General features: G+C 34.2%; 3 protein-coding genes across 4 annotated transcripts; 2 read left to right on the forward strand and 1 right to left on the reverse strand.

Annotated features, from left to right (window-relative positions):
• Positions 1-1743: 1743 nt before the first annotated feature.
• Positions 1744-4562, reverse strand: LOC123218440 (coiled-coil domain-containing protein 18-like). The gene is made up of 3 exons (XM_044639899.1): positions 4208-4562; positions 3592-3720; positions 1744-3399 (listed from the first exon to the last, which is right to left on the reverse strand). Exons 1-3 carry the CDS (start codon positions 4445-4447, stop codon positions 1996-1998), a joined length of 1773 nt encoding a protein of 590 aa, XP_044495834.1. The 5' UTR covers positions 4448-4562; the 3' UTR covers positions 1744-1995.
• Positions 4563-9995: 5433 nt separating this feature from the next.
• On the forward strand, positions 9996-11202 carry LOC123219048. Its single transcript, XM_044640756.1, has 2 exons — positions 9996-10356; positions 10475-11202. The coding sequence occupies exon 2, from the start codon at positions 10551-10553 to the stop codon at positions 10965-10967; it is 417 nt and encodes a 138-aa protein (XP_044496691.1). The 5' UTR covers positions 9996-10356; positions 10475-10550; the 3' UTR covers positions 10968-11202.
• Positions 11203-12440: 1238 nt separating this feature from the next.
• Positions 12441-18545, forward strand: LOC123219049 (uncharacterized GPI-anchored protein At1g61900-like). 2 transcript variants are annotated; one of them, XM_044640757.1, is made up of 8 exons: positions 12441-12743; positions 14688-14867; positions 14970-15575; positions 16123-16368; positions 16513-16527; positions 16900-17040; positions 17188-17232; positions 18113-18545. In XM_044640757.1, the coding sequence occupies exons 1-8, from the start codon at positions 12674-12676 to the stop codon at positions 18181-18183; spliced, it is 1374 nt and encodes a 457-aa protein (XP_044496692.1). In that variant the 5' UTR covers positions 12441-12673; the 3' UTR covers positions 18184-18545. The 2 variants fall into 2 exon arrangements, with proteins under 2 accessions (XP_044496692.1, XP_044496693.1); XM_044640758.1 differs by lacking the exon at positions 18113-18545 and adding an exon at positions 17798-18095.
• Positions 18546-19255: the final 710 nt, after the last annotated feature.

Below are 19255 nucleotides of genomic sequence, written 5' to 3' on the forward strand. Positions count from 1 at the left end.
AGCCAACTTGGCTCCAACCCTCTTCGAATGTACAAGCAAGAATATTTACAAATCTTTTGCTTGCTTCAAATATGCATATGAGGCTCACTTTAGAAAAAATTCAAAATGGATGGGATCTATATACATCCAACGAATGGGAAATCTCTAGTATTGCAAATGCATAGATATTAAATTGATGTATGATGGGACTGATGTTACAGTGACGGATACCAGAAAGCATGAATACATACATCTTTACAATGATTAAAATAAGAAAAGAGCTCTTCCCCACTTCCACATTTTGATGACTGAACTTCTGGTTCTTGTGGTAGTGGCAAGACCTCTTTTATATAAGCTGTGGGGTTCGATTTGTGTGTGATATGTTTCCAACGAATTTTTGAACCTTTACAATATAACTCCTACAAATTTCAAACTTACAGTTTCATACATAAGTGTTTTCATACATAGTTAGTCATTAGATTCAGACCCTTCGCCTGAAAAATAGAAAATTTTTCTTTAACATTTATTATTACTTTGTAAAAGATGTTAGTTGTGTTATGTCTGCCATTATCTCCATCTTGGTCTTGGTTTATTTTTTTGTTTGAGTTAGATGGTACTTGAAAGGATTAAATGGGGAAACATGAATTGGATAGACGTCTTGTTTTTGCATGATGTGAAACCTCTCTTTCAATTAATACTTTCAACTTTCTTGTTTCTTCAATCATGTGTGCTGACGGATGGATTCAAGCAGAGTAATCTCAAGTTTAACTAGTTAAATTGGAATTGAAGCTTCAGCTCAATTTGAGTTTGAGAGTGTTGATTTTTTATTTTTTTGATGATTTTGTTTTCTATAATGACTCATCGTCTTATTTAATATCACTATTTATTATTTGAGTCTGTTCAAACTCGAACTCATTATTTTAAATTCAAATCAAGTTCAAACAAACATTTATCGAGGCTTGGCACTAATCCACCCTGGGTACTCAATCCATATCATTGATCTCTTTCAGTCATGATAGTACCAACAGATGAGAGCCGCCTCATTCCTAGCTCCAAAAAATCACATAGTTTTAACTTTACCAACAAGGGCTTCTAGCTGCATTAAAAGACCACCGATGTGAACTTTCAACATATAGTTAAATGATTTTAAATGAAAAGATAAATAATTAATTAAATCATCTAATCACGTAATAACAAGTTTGTTTGTTTGTTTGTATCCACCAGTACACACTGTTTGTTCATATGGATTATCTTTTTTGGGTAAATCTGTTCATATGGATTATCAGTTGCAGCATTTCTCAATTCTATATTCTACATTTCAGTACTTGTAACTTCAGTTCAAGGCTTGTTCCATATCCTTCGAATTCGATCTTGCCTCGCTTAACAACTCACCCATGCTTCTCAAAACGATGACTTGCACTTTCCCTAGGCTGGTTCTTACTGAAGATTTGGGTTGCAGTTTTATAAGCAGCATCAATCTTATAAACCAAAACAGTAGGCCAAATATTGTATGGAGACAAATAAATATGGACATGGAAGTCTGTTTGTGAGGATCAAAGGTGGCAGAAGCAAGATGGAATAGTTCAAATGCAGAATCTTACATGTACAATATTTTTTTTTTCTCGGAAAGATGGCCAGATTGTGCCAAGAAAACTTCAATGGGATCCCACTTCTAGCCAGCCCCCACCTGAATAGAGAAAGTATTGTCCCTTAAAGACTACTCAGCTTGAAAGTGCTTAGGCTTATAAGAAAGAAATTTGAATATGCTGGAAATGAATTCTATTGCTCAACTGTGTAATAATGCAATCTTCGCTAGCCCACAATTTCGGGGACTAAAACATCCGAAAACTTCACATCTGCAGCAAGCAGTAAGACTAAACCAGGCAGTGATGGAAAAAATCACTACTGAAGTTGAAAGTTGGCGACAAATTATGAAAGAGAAAACAAAAAAAAAAGTTCCTATGCAGGAGAGTGCCTCTGAAACAAGGAAATTTTACGGTTCATATTGCTCAGTGTCTATTTCCGAAGATTGTGTAATTGATTTCTCTGGCTTTCTATCATTGATTTCATACACTTTACTTTCGACCTTTTCTTTTGGATGCCCCGTGGCCATTCTACAAATCCTTTCATTCCCCGAGTTATATGTGGATTCTCTGAGTCTGATGAAAATAATCGTCCTACTAAATCTCGTTGCCGGAGCCTGCTGCAGCCTTCGACTGACTTTCTGCGTGGAGAAGTTCCCGCGATAGAAACCGTCCCATTTGAATGTGTTCCATGAACCTCATCTGATGTTATCTTGCAGAATTTACCAAAACTTGTTAATGATCTCCTAAGTTTACATACAGAATATGTCTTTTGCTCTGGTTGTTCCCCAGAGCTTGAAAATACCTCACTAATTTCAGTATTTGGAAAATCTTGGGTTACTTTCTCATTGCATTCCATTTTGCTCCTTGAAGCAAGTTGGATTTCCTTTGCTCTGATAGCAGAGCAGTCACTCCCTTCGAACAAATGTCTTGAACCTTGATCCTCAATATGTCTAGCCAATTTCCTCTCATTCGCTTCCTTTTGTTGATTTTCGCCAGAAATAGAGAGTATACTGCCTGATTGTAGGGGCACATATTCAATTTCTTTCATGTCTTGAAGCTTCACTGATTTAACTGCCTGCATGATCACCTCAGTTTTTCTTAAATCCATTTCATCCAAGTTCTCACTTCTTGACCTCAAAAACAATTCAAGGTCAGCCACCAGATTATTCATCTGAGAGTACTTATATTCAAGAGCCAATCGTGCATCAACCAACTTCATTCGGACACATTCTTCGCTCAAATCCTTAGCAAGCTGCAACATTCTCCTCTCTTCTTCTAACTCTCCACAAATTTTAAATGTTTCACTCTTCAACACTTCCATTTCAGTCTTGTCTTCTTCAATTTTCTCAGCCAGTTCATTACAAACTTCCTCCATCAGCTCTCTGGCTCTTTTCTCTTCCTCATAATCTCTCATGAGTTGTTTTTCAGATGACTTAGAGTCAGCCAGCTCCTTGACCAATTTAGAGTTGACAATCTCAATCCTTTTTTGCCTTTTCCTTCCCACACTTATTTCATCCTTTAATCTGTCAGTGACCGCACACATTTTATTGTATTTTTCCTGCCATGAGTTTCTTTCCTCTCTAAGCCTTCTCAACAAATGTTCTAATTTCTTCTTCGAGGACTGAAGCTCATCTTCAAGCCCACGAATCCGTAACTGAGCCTGTGCTAACCCTGCTTGCATTGCCGAAACAATAGACAGGGTATCAAATTGACCTTCAAGAAACTTGGGGTGGCTGCAAAAGCAGCTAGCCTCAGTGGATGTAGTCAAGCACCTTGTGTCCCATTTTGTTGCCCCTTCCATTGCTGACTTGGGATATGGCAAAGAAGATGCATGCTAGTAATTGTTGAAGAAAAGAGAAACATGGTTAGAATATCGATGATGTGAATTCTTTAATCTAAATGATGGAGGAGGAAGCAATACGTATAAAATCAAATTGCTAATTATCAAGCAATTATAAGGTGGACAATTATACATCAACTGCAGCATACGGCAGAATAATTAACCCTAAGGAAGAAGGCGGCGCACCTTATGATTGCTTTTATGATTCTGACTGCATGCCGGTAGAGGGCTCTGTTGCAGATGCTTGGTTCCCAGAACATATTCTCTGCTAGCGCGACCAAAAGGAAGCACTTGATTTACATGTCCAGCACAAGGCTGCAGGAAAGAACATGTCAAAGGTTTCGAATTCCGAAAATGTTTAAAGAAAATTAAAGTTTAAATTGTTATGACAGCATAAAATAGAAAGATCATGTCAGTTTGTACTCAAAGAATATGCGAATCAAGCAAAAAATTTGAAAGCTTTCTTTAAGCAGCTACACAGGTAAACCTGTAAAACTGCATTTTCCCCGAGTTCCAAATGGAGATGTGACAGAACATATAAATGAAGCGTAATGCTATTCATTAATTACGGATTCCAAGAAATCAAAACCCTATTTCTCAAATCATACCCCAATTTTCTCAACATCCAAACACATGATTGGCTACAAGTACAAGCTAGTATTGCTTAACTTAGCACCACAGTTTTGTAGTCAAATCATTACCAAGAAAAAAAAAACAATTATTTACGTTTCCCACCATTCTCCCACTAACTAAACCCACCGTTCATCACAATTACTCAAACTCCATATTTATACACACATACCTGAGTCAACAAACGCAATTGCCAGAGCCCAGCAGCCAACTTCCTGGCCGACAACGCAACGCCTCCGCCGCCCCAGGAGGGGGGTTTTTCGTCGTGAAACTTCCAGTGAAGGGGCGGAGTCGAGGGAGACCTGTGCCTTGATCGACGGCGGTAACCTTTTGGTGGGTTCCTGAATTTAGCACAGTGAGAGTGAAGCTCAAATGAGACGTTCATTTTTTGCCTCTCCACTAAAAGTGTCATTCCAAGAGAGCGAGACAGAGTGAAGTTCGGACAAAAGCGCTGAAATTTCGGAGCTTTTGCCGCGTGGACTGAATCTAAGATCAGTGCAAACCTTGTAACAATGCTGTAATGTACGTACTGACTGTACTTCGGTCTGTGTTTTGAATGAGTCCACAGGTCTACTACATAGATATTTTGTATACATGAATTGAAATGTAGTACGTGAATTTATACTTAAACCTGTATACGAAAACTAAATAATATATACAAGGAAACGAAATTAATTGAAGAAATTGAATCAATAAATTAACAATTATAACTTTAAGAGCCACCTCAAACTCGAGAGGGTAGCATGTAAACCAAATTGTGTTTGGTGACGAGGTGAAGCAACCGTATATGTTCTTAAGATTTCGTAAAAATATCAAAAATTTGATGTATTGATCTAATCTTAGAAATATATCAAATACTCTTTCAAATATGATTAAGAATGAAGTGATAATCAATTTCAATATGTTTGATATTCTTATAAAAGATTTCACTGTGAGTAATGTTGGAGACACTCTTGTTGTTGCAATAAAATAGAGTTCAGAAGTGGTATCAATGAAAGTCATGTACTATGATTCAAAACTAGAGTGTGAAATCAATGAATCTTCATAAAGAATACAAAAAATCAGTGGTAAAACGTCATTATAGTGTCTAACGTAATCAATATCTAAATAAACATAAAAATGAAGAAAAAAATGGATGAAAATTGAAAGCTATACCATATTGTATCTCAAACATATTAAGGATTTGAGGCACAATAGAATAATAAGCAATGCGTGAAATATACGTGAGTTGGCTAACTAGATCAACAACAAAAGAGAGATTAAGTTGGGTGACTCTCAAACTGACTACACTAGACCATACTAAGAGGGATCATGAAAAGGTTCCTCATCCAGTTTTCAAAGCCTGATGTTTAGATCAAGTGGAGTAGATTGGATACGTTCTTAATTTGGAAGAGAAAAAATAGTAATTTGAATTAGAGCTAACATTGAGTGCCCGTGTGAGAAGACATAATTATCAAGTGGAAGCTATATCACTTTGAAGATATTTTCAATATATGCTATAAAATGATTACACAACAACTGAAGCTATTTCAAGTTGAGGTGGATTGAGCCGCGCTAAATGCCGGCATATTTGACTACCTTAGAGGTCGTCAATAGGATGAATTGTGCCATTCGCAAAATAAGCCGTATCATCGAAAGGGAATTTCAGATAAACTTGAGTCAAACTATTAAACTGAAACTCTATATCAAATTCAATTTGAATCAAACCGAATACCAATTCAATTGACTAGTTCAAATCCAACTCTATTTTCGAGAATATCTCTTCAAAAATTTGGTATAGCTTCACGGAACCAATTACTTGTAACTGGCATTCAACAGATTTGGGAAGAAGGCATTAATTGATGAATAAAGATTAAAGTTGTAGGAAGAACAAAGCAGTAAAGATGGCTTTATGATCTGGTTCTACCATATGCAGTTAACAGGCACTTAGTCAAGTTGCTTGCACCAGAAGAAGTACGGCTGCAGTTAATTTTGGGTCCAAAACCACCATAATAAAGCAATGAACTTGAAGATTTGCTTGGAAGTTGGGAAGCTAAAGGATACAAAATTTATGGCTTCAGTTGGAACTTGTGACGAATGGATTCATGCATGCTCATTCATTTTGAGTCCTTTCACTTCATTTGCCAGCCAACCATTCATCTCTGTTTCTCATATTACCTAATTAATCATCCATTCCAGTGTTTTTAGACCAGATCGGACCTTTACCCAGTCAAAGAAACAATCGGTCGGACCTTACATATATTTATTTGATAATATTTAATAATAAATATATCCAGTCCAATGGTATTTGTGTCCATTCACATATAAACAGACCCAAGTTCCTCCATCCTCTAACTGGTTCACTTATGATCAAGTCAACATGATTGACTGACCTGACAGTTAAACTGTAATCAGAGACAATATGTCCTTTGCCTAAATTAGACTGATCATCAGATTTCAGTTGAACTGATTCAATCGATCCTGTTTAGGGTTTTATTTATTTATTTTTTTCTGTCTAGGTTTTATTAAGCCCATCTTCCATGGTGTTGTTTTTATTTATAATTCATTTATTGCATTAATTAGAACCTGCACTATGAAATCTTAGGCCATATAAAATATGTCAACTCTCTAGACATTCAAGTAGTTGATTGAAAAAAAATTGTGAGATTTACTAATCCAATTGAACAACCCTCTAACTCTAATTAGGTATAAATGTTAGCTTTGATGATTCTGTTGTGGTAGATAAAGAAATTAGAAACTTGTCATTTCAAATCATGTATATAATTCAATGGGAATTATTGAGCTTCGATGGTGGATTCGAATTGAACTTAAATAAGAATCGATTTAAATTCAAAATGACTAGTTTGGGTTAATTGGCTTGATCGGTTTGTAAATAGTGATGATAGAGAAGAAAAAGACTAATTAATGGAGAAAAAAAGACATTATTAGAGAAGAAGATTTCTGCTGCAACACAGTTGCAGGAGTTTTCGAACTCAAGCCAAGATATTGAGTTGGATCTTCAACTTCAGCTCTCTCAAGCCGAACATGGGTTTGAGAATCCACCCCTACTCACCTACTATTTTTTAATAGTTAAATTGACAAATTATTCCTTAAAGGTGGGTAAGAAAAGGAATAATGCAACGCTAACAAACTTTTTTTAGTAATTTATTTATACAAATTGATGTATGTTAGTGATAGTGGAAAAGTTAGCCTAAAATTGGCTAACTGGGCTTGGCCCATCATGGATTTGGACTAATGAAGGCGAGCCCATTATGCAAATGGTCAATTTGGACCCCAAAAAACTTCTGGAAATCAAACGGCCCATATTGTTTCTTGACTGAACCATGACCATAGACTTGGTCAATGGAAGATCGCTTGAATTAACAAGTTTATAAAAAAACTGAACGCCATTAAAAACGATATAAAAACCTTTAAACCACTTTCGATACAGCAATTTAGGCAGGGAGAAAGGACTGATTAAGTGAATAAAATGCTACTTTAAATGCTAAACTTACAATAACTATGACACCACCAATCATTTGAGGCAATGTTTTCAAAGTCAGTCTTCACATTGATTAGATGAGAGAAGTGGTTCAATTCAACTAGTGATCGGATAATTAACTATTTAAATAAATATTTAAAATAATTTTGTATAATAAATTATTAAATGGATAATTCAAAAATTTTAATATAAAATAAATTTAACTTGACGAAACACATACTTAAAGTTAATACTGAGATTTTTTTTTCAAGTTTTAGCAATGAAATTAAAAAAAAAATTAATTTTTTTCAAGCTGACATAAACAATTGACTGGGTTTCATCTTGGTCAAACCACGAAACCAAACAATTTGAGCAATTAGTTCAATTGCTAAAATGTTTTTCTGCAAACTGATTTTATTTTGTTTAATGGGTGACGATTTGATTGGTTAGATTGGCTGGTTTTGTTTGATTTTAAAAACTATAATTTGAGGGCCTTATTATTTACAAGATAACCTCGTATACAATAATTAGACATTCGTAAAAATAAATTGATATATTATTATTCGATTAATCGGTTTTAAATTAAAAATAAAAATTTATAATTAAATCACCTAAACAAATAATTAAATGAAAGTTTATTTGCATCTATAAATTATATATATATATTAGTAATTATTTATTGAGATAAATATGACCTGATATTTGTTCATGTTACACTTACCCGCACGAGGGGAACTTTGTCAAGGTCAAGCCACCATGCTCAAAGCTTCAATCTCAAACGTTTTCATCGTGTGCCAAAATAAGTAAATGCATTCATAGATAAGACAGTTTTGCTTTGTTTTCTTTCTTTCGGGATAGAAATATTACTGTCAAAGATAGGGTGAGATTCAGTGATCTGACCACCTCAAAGCAAATGAACCAAGTTATACTGAAAAATGAGTTCAAATTTGTTTGAATTAAATCTAAAATATAATTATTTTAAAATTGGAGGTTATCAATTTCGAATGTTTTCAAATTAAATTTTAATTAATCTTGAATTAAGTATCGTTAGACTCAACTCAGATAAAATCTACTCCTACCCACCAAAGTAATCTTGAAGCTTATCTTTTCTTTATGATCATCTTATAATAAACAAAATAAAGGGTCAACTACTTGGCTAATAAAAGAAGTTTTCTAAAGTTATAAGCAACTGCATCGACTTGACTAGCTCTAGGCATAATGCAGTTTGAACAAGTAAATGATAAAATTATATGTTATTTTCAATCAAACGTGAAAATTTATAAAAATAAAATAAAATAAAACTTAGTTTCAAGTACGAAATTGACTGAATGTAAATTATTGAGTGTAATACACTTTATAGAAATCTTTTTTCCCTTGATTCTAATTCACTTCAACATTGTTGGATAAGGACCTTTGAAGAAATTTCTCAATGCCTTCGTCATTACATAGCTTATAATATTAGTTTTAGTTTGTTTCTGGGCGATTTTCTTCTACTTTAGATTAAATTCATCTTTCTAAATTCAATGGTGACAGCAGCTTCAAGTTTTTAGTTCGATTTCAGTGTGCTTTCATTCCAGTGTTTTGATATTTCAGTGGGCTGAAATATTGTGGATTCTAAGTTTTAACGTACGTAAATTCTCTCTTGAAGGAAAAAAATTTAAAAAAAAAAAAAAAGAAGAAAATCCATGATGTTTACTGATGCTTGGAACCAAAATACAAATCCATGCACCAGAGCTTGTATCAGGAGAATTATGAGGAAACAAATCCATCCAACTTCACATTGAAGGCAACGTTATAAGGTAGTTTTTAATCTGTGAAATATTTATTTGAAAAGTGATCATTTACAAAAACGATAACTCGTCTTAACTAATTTATAAGATAGTTTTCAATCTGTTATATGTCTGTAATAAAAAATAATAACTTTATATTTTATTAATTATTAATCATAATTTTATCCTTTAAATGTAATTAATTAGTAATTTATTATTCAAATTTTGAATGAAATTACAAGATTGTAACAACTCTTTCTTATCATTTTAATAAAGAGATTAATAAGAGAAACAAGGGCATGAACAAACATAAGGAAGCATATATAAACACTTGATGATTAGGATTAGATAACGTTTTATCTAAATTTGGTAAGAAAATTTCATAAAATCAAGTAATTATTTATGAGACTTTTCTCCTTAACTGAGTCCTCTCTCAGGGTGTAATACCCTTAACTATTTAAGCAGTTTGGGTTTAGATGTAAATCATGAAGAGTCAGCTTTAAGATTTTTCTTAAAAATAAAAATCTTGATAAGATTTCTTTAAAAATCCTAATATTAAAATAATATTGATTAACAAAACATCTACCAGTTTGGTTATGTAAATATTATTGAATGGCTACATGAATCTGTCGATGATAAAGATTAAAGGAAACATGAATAGTGGTGAGAAAGGAATCAGTGTTATGTTGATTTCTCAAAAATCGGGTAAGCGGAAGGTGAGAACAAATGAAAGAAAGTCAAGGATTCCCTTCCCATATCTGTTTTCACACTTACACATATTCCATCTCTTAATCCCTTTCAGACTCTTCTTCTTCTTCACTTTTCCTTTCCTTCTTATTATATATTATTAATTTTCATTCAAGTTTTTGCACATGGTAGCCAGCTGCTCACCCCACCCTTTCTACGTTATTGCTTCAAGCCACTGCACACGCTGACTACACCAAGCCACCACCCACCTCACCGCCCACGTCGCTTTGAATCTGGAGACCCCTAGATCATGATTCATCAGCTCCATCCCGTGGAAAAATCAAGCCGCTAGCTGTTCATTATTAATATTTCTGGTCAACCAACCAAACTCTGAAATATTTCCACGTAAGACCAAATCCCACGTTGCAAACCCTTATAATATTCTTATATATATTTAAATATCACATGTATCCTTCTTGGAAGTTGGCTAATCATCATCTCTTATTACTATATATATAAACAGATTGTTTACTTTCAAAATCTCTTCTTCTTCACAAAAAAAAAAAGCTAGAATTATTCACGTAAACTTCAAATCTGAAATGGGAAATTGTATTAGACGGGAGTCGTCAAACATGGTGTGGGCTGGCGATGACTGGGAGTATTCCTCGGCGTCGAAGCACAGGCTTGGAATTGGAGGTAGCAGTAGAGTAATGGATGATCATAATCATGATCATGATGATGATGTTAGCACAGAGAAGCAGAGGCTGCTGCCAAGTGAGAAGAGAGAGTTTTCGAATTCGTTATCATCATCTTCGTCTACAAGGGAGGTGAAGATAAAGATTTCGAAGAGGGAGCTGGAGGAGTTGGTGCACAGAGTTGACATGCAAGGCCTGTCTCTTGAACAAATCCTGACAAAGTTGATTGATGCTAATATTGATCAGCAGCAGCAGCAGCATCCTCTGGAGCACCAACGGTCATGGAGGCCGGTCCTGCAGAGCATTCCAGAGGTTAATTAATTAAGTTTTCTTCTTCAAGCTTCATTCTTTGATTGATCTTATCATGAGAAAAAACATGGTTGAAAAGTAAATACATGTGTAAAACATTACGCCATGATCTGGAGAAAATACTGTACACAAGTTCTTATTGGTCTGCGTATTCTTGTTTCAGATTTCTTGATTATTTCACATTGATGATACTCATCCAATGTAAATATTCTATCAACGAATAAAATTATGTGTATAATTTTCCAGAGATTCAAGAGGTAAAACTGATAAAATATAATTAAGTGATGCGATTGACATTTGTTTTATTTAATGCAGTTGTATTCAATCAAATAACTCAAATCAACCTCCATAGCCAATGCATAAGTGCTCTCTCTTTTGGGTGGTTAGTGGTTACCATCCAACTCTGGAATTGGGTTGAAATCTTATTGTTAGAGTTGGATTTAATACGAATCAAATTTGAATATAATTCAATTTAAAATTAATTTAAATTTAAAAGAATTAGTAGAAAATTTATTTAAAATAATAAAAAAATTTTAAATTTTATTTAAAATAATTTAATTTTAAATTTAATCTGAATATGTCCGACCATTTTATTAAAGAGAACTCAAACTGGGTTTTAAATACTCGGTTTTTCACTTGAACTGGATCCGTTCGGTTCAATCTCATTCAACTTTTATCCAATCTAGCCTTCTCGTGGTCATTGTAGAATACAGAGGAGGGGCAAGCTTTAAATGCTCAAGTAACCAACACCAGAAAAAAGAATAAATAAGCAAAATTATATATACACATAAACTAACGCCACCTGTCACTTATGTCATGCCCCCTTCATCATTCACACGTGGAGGCACCAACACTTCTAAATATTTCGTTCGGCAACTCTTCTCACACGTGTCAACCGCGGCCCCGTGAAAATAGATGAAGGGTAAATTCTGAATGGGTCCCTAATCTTTAGTAAAATCCACAAAAATAACAAACTAACATCTTAAACCCTATAAGTTAAAGGCAAATTTGAGCCAAACCAAAATAGAGACCTACTTAAACTCAAATTAAATCCATAAAATTCATTTCAAGTTCTAACAGGTAATGAAGTTATGAGAGACACGGTTAAAGAAAGAAAAAAGTCATCAAATCACTAAAAAAATTAGAGAAGATAAAAAATAATTTATAAGATTTAATTTTATTTGATTTTAACTTAAACTTAAATTGAGTCTATTTTAACTCAAAATTGACTCATTTCAAACCGAACAACCAACAAAAACTGAACCGCCTTGGCTTAGATCCAACAAGAAATTCTTTGCCCTTAACTGAGAGGTCATAACGTGTACTTTCCTATTTCAGTGGATTTAAATGTAATTATCCTGGAAGATGTAAAGAGAGAAAGAAAGGGCAGACAATGGATATTAATGCAAACAGTGGGTTATAGCTGAGTTTTGATGTCTCGGTAGGGTCCACTCCCAGCTATTTCTTTCTGATACTGCTTTTGGGTCCCACTCACTTTGAAGCTCATTCATGGCTTCCCTACTACACTCTTTCTCTCTGTTCATAATCATGTCTTTTATGACTTTTATCTCTAACTTACTATTACCCTGCCCCTTCTCTCAATTTCAAGATGCGAATTTGTTAACATTTCTTTAACTGTTTCTTTCACTTGTTGTTTCATTTTGTTTTTGGGACTGTTTTTGTTTTGGAACTTGAACAAAAAAGTGAACTTGGGTGGCATGAGTGAAGGGGTGTCTCTGAAGCTGCGTCACAATATGGTTCTTTTACTTGTGTTTCTGTTGCTTCTATGTAAGTATTCAGCTCTTATTTCTTGTTTCCCTTCCTTGGTTTTGTTTATTTTGGCGTGATCTGTTGGTTGTTCTGTGATTTTGTCGTTCGTATTATTTTGAATTTAGTGTCTCAGAATTGGGGTTTTCTGTGTTTGTATGCTGAGTGAAGCTTCTTGATGTTTTTGTTACTATAATGCGGTGTGGTGCACTGTGTGTTAAGCTTGTTCGAACTCAATTATTCTGCATTATTTACACTAATTATTTGCTTTTATTGTTAGGATTTAGAGCTAGGTATTTTGTTTAAGTTGTAATTAACTTTGTTTAATGTTGTGCTTGATGGGATTCCACTCTTTTGTCCCTGAAAGAAGAAGAGTAAGACTATATGTATTAGCAATTGTACTCATTTATGTACTAATGATGAATTGTCATAATATTATTTTATCTTTAATTTAAAATTGCTTACTTATATAGTAACACATTATCCTTATTACAAAAATTAGTACTCATAATGCATGTAGTTTTATTGAAAGAAGAAATAAATAAGTTCAGGTGTCTGAATATGTGAGATTATTTAATGTAAATAAACTCTTCAAGCTTTTCAACTGCATATTTGTATCAGTTGCTTGCCATTACATTTAACTACCTCATGCTGCAAGCTGCTATCTTTTTAAAAATATTATAGTAGTAGTTGAGATCCAAAATGTGGCTTTATTGACATTGTTTGTGACAAAAGATTGCCATTATTACAACTGTTGTTGCTCTACCTAAATAGCTGCTGAGTCATGCTTATAGTTTTTTAATTGAACTAATGGGAGAAACAGATGAGAGAATGAAGATCTTGTTATTAATTGAGTACATATTAGTGATTGGTATTTCAATATGAAACTTCTTTAGACGGTAAATGGGTTTTTGGTTTTAGTATACAAGTTAAAGCAAAACTAGCAACACGAAAAACAAATGGTTATCTGTCGGAACACAGGCAGTGTTCTGTAGTATTGTTATTGTTGAGATAAGGCTACGCAAATATGTAACACACAGACTCTTTGCAATCTCAACCTGGTAGAATTCACACTATATTATTGCTTTGGCAAATTAAAAAAAAAAAAAAGCATTCTTCAACACATGGATGGGAGAAAAATTCACAAGTACCAATGTAAAAGAGTAGAAACACTAAGTTCACTATTTAAAACCTGGCCTCTTAGTAACATCTTTTTCACTGGACACTAATGTCCCAAGTCCTGGAACATCACTCTACTTCTGTGCTTCCCTTCTGTTTACCCTCTTCTTTGCATCCCAACAAGGCCTGTGCATATGTGAGCATAACTTAAATTTATAGCTTAAGCATGCATGTCTAGAATTATTAATTATCGAATACATATTGGGTGAGGAAATAAATTAATTTGTGCCTGAGCAAACTCCAAAATGATAATCACTTGAAGTATCTAATAACGCTATTTATTTTCGCTTTCAGTTAGAGAGGCCATTTGACATCAATTTTTAATGGAATGTAACTGGATCTTAGATTTGGTGCTAAGATAGTTTTACCGGATTGTATCTATGATGCACAAAAATATATACAGTTGTAAGAATATTTCTTTATGATGGTTTCTGAAATCCCAATTTGCAGTAGTCATTCTCCATGAGAGTCATAAACTGCTTGTTTAAATCACTTGATCTGATATTAAATGCTAGGCATCTGGTAGTTGCTCAAATATACAAGAGTTAGACACCAAGCCAGTAGCTTCTATCAATGCAAGCATTTGAATTTTCCAAGAATACAAACTTTTACCTTTTTCCCTTCAATTAATTAATTTGGGAGTTGATATATCATTGAGCAAACCTTTGATTATGAGCATTGCTGCTTGCCTGTTGTTAACTCTGTCTCTAAAGCTGGAAATCTACCTGGAAGGTACTTCTGCAAGTGGATATTTCAATAATCTTAGTAATCCCTATGTTTTTTCAGGTTTCCATGAATCTTGTTGCAGTCAACTATATAATATTAAAGATTCTGTATTGATAAACAAACAAGGAGATGCCCTTTTGCCTGAGATTTCTCCTACAGTGTCTCCTCAGCCCTATCTTCCCCTTCTAGCCCCTTCACCATTGGCACCTTTCACAAATAATACTGTCCCAAAACTATCAGGTTTGTCGTACAGACCTAATAATGCTGGTTCTCAAAGCCACAGCTTGAAATCTATACTTAACATTCTGCTCTTAATGCTTTTTTTTGTTTTTGTTTTTGCAGGACATTGTACGTTAAACTTCACTGCAGCTGAAAGCTTGATGACCATGACCGCAATTGATTGCTGGGCCTTTTTTGCCCCAGTGTTGGCTCATGTAATGTGTTGTCCACAGCTAGATGCCACTGTTGTGATTCTTATTGGTCAGTCCAGTAAAGAAACTGATGTGCTTGCTTTAAACGAGACCCTTGCTGAGCATTGCCTCTCTGATATTGAGCAACTTTTGGTGGCCCAGGGTGCTTCTGACAATCTTCAGCAGATATGTTCTATTCATTCATCAAACCTCACTGAAGCATCTTGTCCTGTTAAAGGGGTTGATGAGTTTGAGAGCGCTGTGGATTCCTCTAAACTTCTTGCTGCCTGTGAAAAGATTGATCCTGTGAAAGAATGTTGTGAGGAAGTTTGTCAGAATGCCATATCAGATGCTGCTACAAGGATTGCATTAAAAGCTTCTGATCCCTTGAACATGGGTGGGCCCAATGTTCTACCTCAACACTCAACTAGAATAAATGATTGTAAAACTGTTGTTCTCCGATGGCTGGCCAGTAAACTTGGTCAGACTCGTGCAAAGGAAGTTCTTAGAAGATTATCTAATTGCAATGTTAACAAAGGTAAGTTTGTAGTCAAACATGGGTGTAAAAGCCTAATTTTGATCAGCAAGAATTGATTCAGGAAACTGCAGATAATCAATGGGGATTCCTTAAATGATATTCTATTTGTTTGGACCTCATAGGGGGTTCCAGGTTATCATTCAGATGTTCAATCATTAAAAGCTCACAATTCCAACACTTATGAGTATCTAGACGAATATAAAAATATGATTACGTACACAGACAATTTTAGGCCTTTTGATCTTCTTTTTGTATCTGTGTCCATATCCAACCATGTCCTTATTAGTTCTTGTCACGTGATTGATCTGTTATTCATGACCATGATAGGCTCTGGGTTATTTATTTGTATCTGGGATTTTGTTATGAAGGATTAAAGTTTTCCCTTTTTTCCTACTGTGTTCTAAAGAATTTCTTGTGTTTGGACTATGTAATAATTCATGTTTTCTCTTCTTAATTTCTGTATTATTTTATTCAGTGATGCCAATCTGTTCACTTGATCCAATTGAGTTTTTATTTCATAGCAATTTTCTTTTGATTTCTGCTTCAGTTTGCCCTTTGGCATTTCCCAACACGAAGCATGTTGCAAAGAGCTGCAGAAATGATATTAGTAATCAGACAGCTTGCTGTACTGCCATGGAGAGCTATGTATCACACTTACAGAAGCAGAGCCTCATTACCAACTTGCAAGCTTTAGATTGTGCTACACAACTGGGAATGAAGTTACAAAAGTCAAATATAACGACAGATGTTTATAAACTCTGCCATCTAAGTCTCAAGGATTTCACTTTACAAGGTCAGTTCTTTGATCTGTTTCATAATGTCCCTTGGCAACCAAATTAAAAAATCTTTTTCTCAGATGCATAAAGCTGTTACTAATGCATATCACTTGTCATTTTCATTTTGATGGTGATCCTGGGGATTGGCAATATGATTGCAGCTGCTGAAGGTCAAGGTGAGATGTATTCATGTTTTATAACTTCACATAATCTTGTTGTATAGTTCAACTTAGGTCAGTATAGGTTTTTTATTAGAATTCTAAGCTTGTTGATGTTTATTATTGCACTGTTGAATAAAGTTTGAATCCACATGCCTGATAATGCAATGCCAATATTAGAGATAAGAGCCACATTTTGTACACTGGCCATAATCAATTCTCCCAGGGGACAAAGTCATTGAAACTAAACCTCCTTGCACCTCTAGGTTGTGGTGTAGTTTCTTAGTATTGCAATGTGGATCTGTGTAAGTAGGAAGATAAGAATATAACGTATTATTGCACTCTTTTTTTTCACTTATTGGTTTTCTATAACCTGCATTTTTACGACAGAAGCTGGTTGCCTCCTGCCAAGCCTGCCTTCAGATGCAACATTTGACAAGTCTGGTATCAGCTTTATTTGTGATCTCAATGACAACATTCCAGCCCCGTGGCCTTCTTCATCTCAATTACCATCTCCATCATGCAATAAAAGTATGTTCAAGCAATAACAAATTAGTCATTGAAATGGACAGCCCATATTCAGGATCCAATTGATTTTCTTTAATGACTGCACATTTAACAAATTGGTGGTATTATTCACTCTGCAAGTTATTTATTAATTTTGAATTGTGTCTGCAGCTGTAAGGATTCCTGCACTTCCAGCAGCTGCATCTGCACAAAGTGGTAATTACATACTTTCTATCTTGTTCTTGTGCCTTCTTGGTTTTTTTTTTCCCCCTTAAATGCAAATTACTTGGGTTAGTATTTAGTACCAACTATTAGAGTGAGAAATGAACCATAGTCGCTCCTATCATGTATGCTTTAATTCTTAACATTGAATCGGATTAGGCTTCTACTATGTATCAAATTAAGAAATCCAGAAATCAGTTTACCATGCTTAAGAAAATGAGAACTTGAGAACTCTTAGATGATATTGATATACTGTTTTTCTTATAGTTGTATCACTCATCATATGGAATCTTAGGAAAATAAATAGAGGATTTTGATTAAAAAAAATGTGTATTATAATGATTTCAGTGAGAATTTGAGAATTTCAAATACTGAAGATGAATTGGGTTCAGGCCTGTTGCAAAGCATCTAATTGGTATTGAACCTGCCAATCCGCTTGATTCAAAACATTATCTTGTGGTCCAATGTATTAAAGTGAGACCAAGTAGCAGTTATAGTGTTTTCATTCAAGGGTTTAAAGCTAACTTTGAAATATTGACTGCACACCAATCCATTTCAGTTTGATGACTGTTAATAACTATGCCGTTGCAATCTGAAAAGTGCATGAGGAGATAGATGGATGTGAGTTAAAATTTAATTGCAGAACAGTTCCTTAAGATGATAGCTTCTACATATAAAGTCAAGGTCTCCCGATGTAACATGTTTCCTTTTTTTCATTGAAGTCCTCTTGTCATGAGTTTGAATAGCTATATCTTCAGAGTTAAAGAGCAAGCATTTTCTATATGTAATACATACTTGGAATGTTGAATTCTCACTGGGTTGTGATTCTTTCTAATGGTTGTTTCTGCTTTACATCATATTTTATGCGTAACAGGTCTTTATAATGAAGATTTGAAATTTTATCAACTCCTTGCTTCCTTGTTGATTCTCTTGATGCTCGTATAGTTTCCATGTACGCAGTTCCTGCTTATTATCTACATCAAAAATCTTTTTCATTGTCACCAATACAATTCTCTCAATCCTTAAGAGTACAAAGGATGTATGATTGGATGATGAGTAATGTCAAAATTCTATCATCTTCCAACACGTTACGTAATTAGTTTGAAGAGTAATAGTACCTGCTTTTCGAGTTAATTTGTTTTTCTGATAGCATATTTATTCTTGATTCTTGCATGCTTTGTGTAATAAAGTCTTTGTAAATATGTATATGTATCAGGAAAATGAAGGAATGTTTTTATCTGCTACCATTTGACTACGCCATGTAAATTTTGTTTCAGATTTATTTCAAGCTCAGTCTTTTCCCAGAATAATCCTCTAGATTTCAACTTTACATTGATATCTGAATTAACCCCTCTTGGTAATTTTTGTCATTCGCTAATTTTGAAAATAACGGATTTCTTTATATTGTATATGATCTTAATGTTGTAATTTTTGTCATTCGCTAATTTTGAACATAAAGGTTTTTTTTTATATTATATGTGATCTTAATGTCGATTAAATTATGCTATATATATTCTGGAACCTTGGATTAACAGTCTGTCCATTGTCAAGATATTTAATGTTTTATTCGTTGGGGTCTATCCTATCATCAATCAAGAAGATGTATAGAGTGCTTTTGAGAGTATTTGTAATTGTAATATTCTGTTTATTATTTATTTGAGATATATAATCTGTAACGGTTTTGTTTTTTACTTTGCAAACCAAGTCATACTTTGACAGTTTCGAGCTCCTATTCAACCCTTCTTCTCTTATCAAAACTGTGGGTTACACATTTGTTTGAACTAAACATGTGTTAAGTCAGATTCCATCGTTGAACACAGTACTTTTACAGAGCTTCTGATCACTGAGTAATTTAATTACTGTATCACAAAAATCATTACTAATTAAATAGATACTGCATGTGCAAGTTCACAGTTACTCAGAGAGATCACAATTAGCTGTAGGCACTATAGCCTAGCCTTGTGTAGATGTTGGTAACAGTGGCAGAGAGATTCCAAAATCCGTGTGGGTTTCAGAG

This window comes from Mangifera indica, chromosome 6 (assembly GCF_011075055.1).
Source record: "Mangifera indica cultivar Alphonso chromosome 6, CATAS_Mindica_2.1, whole genome shotgun sequence".
Taxonomy (NCBI): domain Eukaryota; kingdom Viridiplantae; phylum Streptophyta; class Magnoliopsida; order Sapindales; family Anacardiaceae; genus Mangifera; species Mangifera indica.

Coding starts and splice junctions, on each gene's coding strand:
- LOC123219048 (XM_044640756.1), top strand. CDS start 10,551: ATGGGAAATTGTATTAGACGGGAGTCGTCAAACATGGTGTGGGCTGGC.
- LOC123219049 (XM_044640757.1), top strand. CDS start 12,674: ATGAGTGAAGGGGTGTCTCTGAAGCTGCGTCACAATATGGTTCTTTTA. Junction 12,744..14,687: donor TGTGTTTCTGTTGCTTCTAT/GTAAGTATTCAG, acceptor ATGTTTTTTCAG/GTTTCCATGAATCTTGTTGC. Junction 14,868..14,969: donor TACTGTCCCAAAACTATCAG/GTTTGTCGTACA, acceptor TTGTTTTTGCAG/GACATTGTACGTTAAACTTC.
- LOC123218440 (XM_044639899.1), bottom strand. CDS start 4,447: ATGACACTTTTAGTGGAGAGGCAAAAAATGAACGTCTCATTTGAGCTT. Junction 3,721..4,207: donor AATTGCGTTTGTTGACTCAG/GTATGTGTGTAT, acceptor TCTTTCCTGCAG/CCTTGTGCTGGACATGTAAA. Junction 3,400..3,591: donor ATCATAAAAGCAATCATAAG/GTGCGCCGCCTT, acceptor AACAATTACTAG/CATGCATCTTCTTTGCCATA.